Below are 7266 nucleotides of genomic sequence, written 5' to 3' on the forward strand. Positions count from 1 at the left end.
CACCGCCGCGCCGGAAGCGCCCGCTGCTATGGCAACAGCGGCGACCCGCACCCCCTCCCGCCCGCACGCCGTCACCGCCTTAAATAGCGTCCGGAGGGAAACCTGCTCCCGCGCCTCCCGCGCCTCCCGGCAGCGGTGCGGCGGCGGATGGGAGCGTTGCTTTCCGGTGGAGGAGAGCCCGCTTATTGGTGAGTCCGCGCCGGCTGATTCGGCAGGGCCTGCGGTTGGCCCGGCCTCCTCTTCGCTCTCCCGCGCGGTCCCGGTTGGCGGCGGTGTGGGTGAGTGCGCGCGCGAGTGGCGGCGCTTCTCCTGACGGGGCGGCTGCGGGAGGGAGGGAGGGAGCGAGCAGGCGGCCCTGCGGCGCCTCACGGTGGGCCCTGCGGCGGTGTGAGGTGCAGCGATGTGGGGCGCGGGCTGTGAGGGCGGCAGGCAGGGGTCAGCCGTCAGAAGCGGCCGTTACTGGGAGACGGGCGGCGGGACAGGAGGGACGGAAAAGGTCCCCTGGAAGAAGAAAAAAAAAAAGCTATCCCTTTGGAGGCATTTCTGCTGCCGGGGGCGGCTTGTCTTTTCCTCGGCCCGAGGGGAGGGGAGGCGGCGCAGTTGTGAACCGGCCTGGCGGGCGCTGGGCCTGCGGCCTTGGGGGTTGGCCTGGACAGTGTCTCCCTGGGTGGAGAAACTCAAGGTGCCCTTGAAAGCAGGGACTGAAGGATGTAGTAAAAAAACCCCAACCGACCCAAATAAACCTGAAGCTGAAACAAACAAACAAGATCAAGGTGAAATTGTTTTATTTCCAGCTTAGATTTTGATCTTACTGGGTCATAAGTATCAGCCACGCCTAATCTAACTTAAACAGTAGACAACATATTTGTCTTTCAGGGCAGACCCCGTTGCATGTGTTCAGTCTGTTCAAAGAGGCTGTTGGAGTGTTTCGATTCAGTCTTGCTGGGTTAACTCATTAGGAGACCTCTTCTACCATTGACCCATTTTCCTTCAGAGCAGGGTCTAGGCCCACACCCAGGAGATAGGACATACAGCGACCAGCGTGCAGTATACATCTTGTCATCCAGCCACCACCTGACCCGGTCCCTTTCTCATATCGCCATCAGCCTCCGAAGGCAGAGCACAGCGTGTGTGGAGCGAGAAGACCTGTGAGTAAGCACACTCCTGGCACCAGTCTGAGGGAGAGCGGCTGAGCCCGCGGGGGAGCGGGGAGAGCCAGGCTCTGCCTTCCTGGCACAGTGGGGCCAGCACTGCTGCCTTGCTGGGTTGGTATAGGATGGAAGGTTGGTTGCCCAGGCACACAGCACCCAGAGTTTAGTGTTAAATTGTCTCTTGTGCTGATCTTTACATGATTAGTTTAGCATCCTGCTGTTTCATAGGTATTTGGAGTTTGATTAGCTGCAGTAAAAGAGCTTTTTAAGTCAATGAGGGTTTTTTTTATCTGAGGACAATCAAGTTCTAGCCTAATAATGCCCAACTATAGAAAACCCCACTTTCTCTACAAGCCAAGGGTGCTTTATCTTGGCACATTTGACTTGGTATTTTTATTCTTCTCTGTCCCTTTTATGCACATGCAGAAACACTTGTATGGTGTTCTGTATGTACAATTAGAAGTGAAGTTTTAAAAAAAATTGCAGCCTTGTATAAATAGAGTAGATTGTACCTACACCTAATTCGAAGCAATACTAAGTGTAAGAGGATAGCACTGACAGTTGAAGCTTTAGTTTTCTGTGCTTGGAATAGGACATACGGGATAGGATTCTCTGTACTTTTTAACTCTGTTTAATAATCTACTTACACTGACTTTATAGAAACTGTCACTGATTTTTCTTGAAACAGGCTGAGAAATGAGAGAGTGGAGTTGCTATCCCTTTTCAATAGTTGTCCCAGATGATAGTCATGTCTGCCTCTCCTAAAAAAAATTAGGTTTACATTAACCTGAGTGATGTCTTGTTTCTTCAGAGCAACTGTATGCTGTAGGCTCTCCTTGAGAGTAACCTACGTGACTTATCTGCCTACGAAGAATTCTTGGTAGTGGGACTATATGTCTTAAATCCAAGAATCGTATGTGCTCTTCATCGCCAATCCTTTCATTTGCTTCCTGTGGAGTGATAAAGTGTAACGTTAAAAGGCAGATGTTATAATTACTCTGCTACTGGGAGGGGATGTAGGGAGAATGCAGGCTTGTGAGAGCTCCACTGTGGTATTTTTAGGTGCTTAGTTTTCTTTCTGTTGTAGAAACAATTATTAATATATTTTTGTTCTTGTTCAGAAGGCTTGCTTATCCTCTCCCTTCCCCCTGCTGGTTAAGCTTTCTAAAACATGCATGTCTTGCTCAAAACTTGGCAAAGCATAGTACAAGATTAATTATAAATAGCCTGTGCTAAAGGGCTAAATGAATTTATTTCACAAAGTGATTACTACTGCAGTGCTGATTTCTCTTCCGCAAGTTGATGTGAATTAGATCTTGTTGTTGTCCATGTGTAATGCCAGCTTGCGTTAGCATCTATGATAGGTCTTAGTCTTCCTTTTCTCTTAATTTATATATTATCTGGCTTTTAGTATTTGTCTAGGAAACCTGCAGGGATGCTTTCAAGACTGAACTTTTTTACCATGTTGGATTAGGAATGTGAGTCTTCCTTGAAGATACTTGCTTAAATTCTTGGATCTGTGGCTGTTCATTATTAACTTTTTCTTTGTCTGTTTCACATCCTTTAAGGCCATTCTCATTCTTCCGTATTTTCTTGCGTTTAATTCACTGTATCGAATGACATTTGCTCTAGTTTAAGTGTTTGGTGAGAATGCAGCTACGTAAAAACCAGGCATCTGCTTCTCTGATGGAAGCTCACTCATGTTGCATCTATTCAGAGTGGCTACCATTCCTGCTTGCCTTTTTCCTTACTGTTTTACAGATGACATCTGAAGTCACTGAAACTGTAAGGCTAGAAAATGTTATTGCTTGCTTCTCCCCTGACTCCTGCTCTAGTTTTACTTTGTGAGTTTTGAAGCATTTATAAACTACCTTTTTTTTTTTTTTCCTAAATCACTTTAACTATTTGAAATGCTTAAAAAGTATTTAAAGAACAGCAGTTAGCAGATCGACCTGGGAAGGTTTCATACCTGGAATTATCTTGGATGTTCTTTTAACTGAATACATTTCATTTAGGTAACTTTTCATGTGGATTTCTTGAAAGCTTGCTAGCAAAGTTGCATTTAAACACACTTCAAGGACATATAAAATTCCATTCTGTTGTAGAATGTTGCAGTTCATATATATACTTTCTGTGTGAAACTTGACTTTTATCTTCAGAATAGGTGAGTGAATCACAGGCGGTGGAATATGGCTGGACAAATATCGGAATCGGAGCAGATCAAGCAGGTAAGGTGCTGTATTCATGAGTGGTGGCTTTGAAAATATTATATGTTACTTTATCACATTGAGTAAAAGGTGTAGGGCATGGAGAAGGACAAAGAGTTTAAGTTGCCTGCATTAAGACTAGCTCTGTAGCAACAAAAATTTAAACATTTGACCATTGACAGACACAGTGTAGTGTCTGATTTAAGTATTAGCAGCATTTGGTCCTGAAATTTTCTGACTTGTAGTGACTTGTTCTTTAATATTAGTGTCACCAGATGGCCCATGCAGCTGTGTGTAAGAAACTAACGTAGAATTTTTTTAATACTCATCCATTCAATTTTTATTCACAGTTCAAGGAATTTCTTGGAACATACAATAAACTTACAGAAAACTGCTTTCTGGATTGCATAAAGGATTTCACTAGTAGAGAGGTTAAACCAGAAGAGGTAGGTAAATGCCTTAATAACCCTTCGTAGAATTGTTGCGTAGCATTCAATTTTTAGAAGCAACTTTAAAAGTTTTGGTCTTTGAACTAGCTAAAAAAACTAGGAAGCAGTCTTTAGTGGAGTCTCGTGGATAGCTTCCAAGTGAGGAAGTGTGTTAGTGGAAGAAAGAGCTTGTCTGTAGTTATGCTGTTTCAAGTATGTCCAAAGGTTTTGACATCGTCTTCTTTTTAGTATGTACACACAGAGGGAATCTTCCTGATCTCACTGCGAGTATTAGCTGCGTGTTGCCATTCTGTGTATTTCATTCTCTGAGCTATGGTGCTGGTGGGTGGCATCTTTACGGACAGGGAGTTACTCACCTACAGCCTGCATCTCATTCTTTGAAGGTAGAGTCCTACTAAAATACTTGTTTACTTGCCCACATTCCCTGCATCATAGTGAATCACAGAAATGTAGGCCTCCAAAACTCTGGCTGTTATATCCACTTCTCTGCATTGCAGGGAGCTCCATCATAGTCATCTGTGAAAAAGATTAAGCTCTTGGTAAGATTAATTGTGTGGTTTTTGCCTCTCCTCTCCTGTTGAGAGGCTGTTTCAGAATCTCATAATTTTGTTAGTAAAAAATCTAATAACCTTCGCTTGACCCTGCTGGCATGGGGAAAAAAATCCCCAAATTTTTTGATCCCCAAAGATTATACTTTTTTCTTCTGCTACCTGAAGTGTCACAATAATTAATTTAAAAATAATGGTTCACGTAGGCTTTCATTAAAGACTGGGGATCCAAAACCAAAGAATGCTCATTGGAGGGGAATAAAACTTAAGATTATTTAGATATTAAAAAAATTGCTTAGATTCTGATTTGCCCTTTCTATTTTTTTTGCATCTGCGATCTGCAAAGGGGCCATGTCTGGCCATGCAGGAGCTATCTCTTAACAATAAAGGCTAGGAAGAAACTTCTTTTTATGGGAAGTTGGAAGTTTTGCCCATGATTATCAATTATGGGTTGTTTTTTTTTTTTTTTTGCAGAGCATCTGGCTCTTGCCTCTGCTCGGAACAGGACACTGGTCTAGATGGACCACTGGTCTGATCTGGTATGGAAATACCTATGGTCCTATTTAAGGTTGTAGTTTCTTATTAAACATGAATACCTCCATGTGTTTCCTTTGAGATTCTACATTTGAAAAAACAACTTCTGACCTCTTTCCATACAGCAAGTCTGCCCTGCAAGTCTAGTCTTCCCTGGGCACCAGATCACAAATACCACGCCCTCTGGGAGAAGTCACTTGGGCTAATTCCAGAATTTGCTTCCTAGTCAGACTTTCCAGCTTAACAGGTTTTGTTGTAGCTGATGCCAAGTCAAGAGGAGAGAGAAGGGTGGGTGGCGTGCATAGCTGCGTGATGTTTTTGTCTTGTTCATTTTCAGCCCCTCTGCTTTCCACATCCCTTTATACTGAGCAGAATCAAAGAAATTTGTGGTTTTCTAGTAATCATGCAAAGCGGTCATCTTTCTTTTCTATCTAAATTTGCTACCTTTTACAGTGATAACAAGGTTTAGAACCATAATACAGAATATCCAATTGGTAGAACTGTTGCTCAGAAATAATTTCATAACTCTTTCTCTACACTTAAAGAAAGAGCACGCATCCCCCACCCCCAAAATTTAAAAAATAATGCCATGGGTGGAATAGGCCCTGGTATTTCTTTCCCTGTCCAGCTGAATGATAGAACTGCAGAGGATACTTGGGTTGCTGTTGTGAAGGTTAACCAAGCAGGTACAAGAAGACTGATAGAGCAAATAGGAACAAGATCAAAGAAAGTTAGACTGAGCTAGTATACAGCAGACCATATTTGACTGTCAAAAATACTATGTCTTTGTAAAGAGAATTAATAAAAAGAAGACTCTAATTTAATAGATATAGTATTTATTGCAAAATGAAATGCTTTATATACTTTTAATTTCACAAGAGGTGCCCAAGGATGAAATGGTAAAATCTACTATATCTGAGATGTCTTTCATATGAGGATGAATATTAAAAGATGTTTCAGACATGTCTCAAAAACTGAATTTCATGTTTTCCACTGCATAGACAGGCTGTGCACAAGTAGGCCCTCATCTTGAGGCTTAACACAGAATATGAGATGTAATCACCTAATCATTTGTCCTTGTATATCATAATGTTTTGGGTCCTGTTTGAGGAAGTGTTTTAATTACTGTTTGAAACCTTCTGTTTCCCTCTTCTTCTAGATGACTTGCTCAGACCACTGCTTACAGAAGTATTTAAAAATGACACAAAGGATCTCCATGAGATTTCAGGAGTACCATATTCAGCAGAATGAAGCTCTGGCAGCCAAAGCAGGACTACTTGGCCAACCTCGTTAGACAAGAGCCCTCTGTTCAGAGTTTACAAGCAGTGCCACTGGGCAAGAATGCATTTTGGATTTTCTACTGTCGGGATGTATCCCCAGCAACTCAGAAAAGAGTTCTAGATGCTTTTCAGACAGTGGAAACCATGAAGGTTAAACAAGAAGTTAGTCATGGTGGACTGGCAATGGAGTGTGTTTCTGAGGTCCTTTTCACCCCACAATGTACAGTTTGTACCCTGGTACAAACTTTTCCAGGGCCCACAGACGGGTGTTTAAATTTCAGGGGTGGCGGGAGGGCTATACGTCCTTTCTGCTAGGACTGGTTCAGATGAAAAAAAGTGTAATGTGGGAAATACACTTCTATTTTATTTTTTTTTAAATCAAGTAAAATAAATGGAAACTCTACACTTGTGTGTATGTTCTTTCCAAAGATAATGTTTTTAGGACACTGCTTGAGAGCAGTGGTTTGTTTTCTGTGTGTTTGCTTCTCAGCTACTATAGAATTTTGTTCATTCATGGCTGCTTTAAGTTGCTGATAACAGAATTAGTGGCTTTGTTTCAGCAGCTGGAGATCTGTGAATATGTTATTTCTCTTAATTTGGGAAGAATTAAGGGAAGGGAATTGGGAAGGGTTGAGCCACCTTTGAAGAGCCTTGTGATCGTTCTGACTCTCCCAGGGTGCCCTATGGTGATTATTAGAGCACCAAGCCAAGGGTGGTTATAAATGGCAGACAGCTGCTGTAACTAATGAGTTCAGGTAGGCAGAGATGCTCTGCCAGCTTATCCCTAGGTTATGTTTACCTCCTACTTCACCAGGTGGTTTACAAGGGACATGAGTGTGTCATTAGCAGCACCTGTGCCCAGGGCAACTTCTATGCACTCCTTGTTTCCTCCAACCCCAGCTTGCTGGCCTGATGCAAGCATGATGCATTCCAAACACTGAGCTTGCTGGCAGTTTTCTCCTTTAATTGTGAAAATGCCAACAGAAAGTACAGGTACGCACAAAATGATGTCTTTCTTGCTGCTGGTTAAGAACAGAGAGAAGTCTGGGAAGCTAGCTGTTCTGATGGTGGGGGTTTGGTTTAGAAGAAACACCAGT

The 7266-nt window shown here is 42.8% G+C and overlaps 1 protein-coding gene across 9 annotated transcripts; it reads left to right on the forward strand.

The window, feature by feature from the left end:
• The first annotated feature begins 3 nt into the window (after positions 1 to 3).
• On the forward strand, positions 4 to 6574 carry TIMM9 (translocase of inner mitochondrial membrane 9 homolog (yeast)). Of its 9 annotated transcripts, XM_014959963.1 has the most exons (6): positions 150 to 278; positions 995 to 1148; positions 2563 to 2629; positions 3311 to 3379; positions 3709 to 3804; positions 6049 to 6574. In XM_014959963.1, the coding sequence occupies exons 4-6, from the start codon at positions 3341 to 3343 to the stop codon at positions 6181 to 6183; spliced, it is 270 nt and encodes an 89-aa protein (XP_014815449.1). In that variant the 5' UTR covers positions 150 to 278; positions 995 to 1148; positions 2563 to 2629; positions 3311 to 3340; the 3' UTR covers positions 6184 to 6574. The 9 variants fall into 9 exon arrangements, with proteins under 9 accessions (XP_014815446.1, XP_014815443.1, XP_014815445.1 ...); XM_014959966.1 differs by lacking the exons at positions 2563 to 2629; positions 6049 to 6574 and adding an exon at positions 4830 to 4923 and having other exon boundaries at positions 135 to 278; XM_014959964.1 differs by lacking the exon at positions 2563 to 2629 and having other exon boundaries at positions 995 to 1152.
• The last annotated feature ends 692 nt before the right edge of the window (positions 6575 to 7266 follow it).

The sequence above is a fragment of the Calidris pugnax genome, unplaced genomic scaffold (assembly GCF_001431845.1).
Source record: "Calidris pugnax isolate Ruff unplaced genomic scaffold, ASM143184v1 scaffold435, whole genome shotgun sequence".
NCBI classification, from domain to species: Eukaryota; Metazoa; Chordata; class Aves; order Charadriiformes; family Scolopacidae; genus Calidris; species Calidris pugnax.

Coding starts and splice junctions, on each gene's coding strand:
- TIMM9 (XM_014959957.1), top strand. CDS start 29: ATGGCAACAGCGGCGACCCGCACCCCCTCCCGCCCGCACGCCGTCACC. Junction 279..994: donor CCCGGTTGGCGGCGGTGTGG/GTGAGTGCGCGC, acceptor ATTTTCCTTCAG/AGCAGGGTCTAGGCCCACAC. Junction 1,149..2,562: donor TGTGTGGAGCGAGAAGACCT/GTGAGTAAGCAC, acceptor TCTGGCTTTTAG/TATTTGTCTAGGAAACCTGC.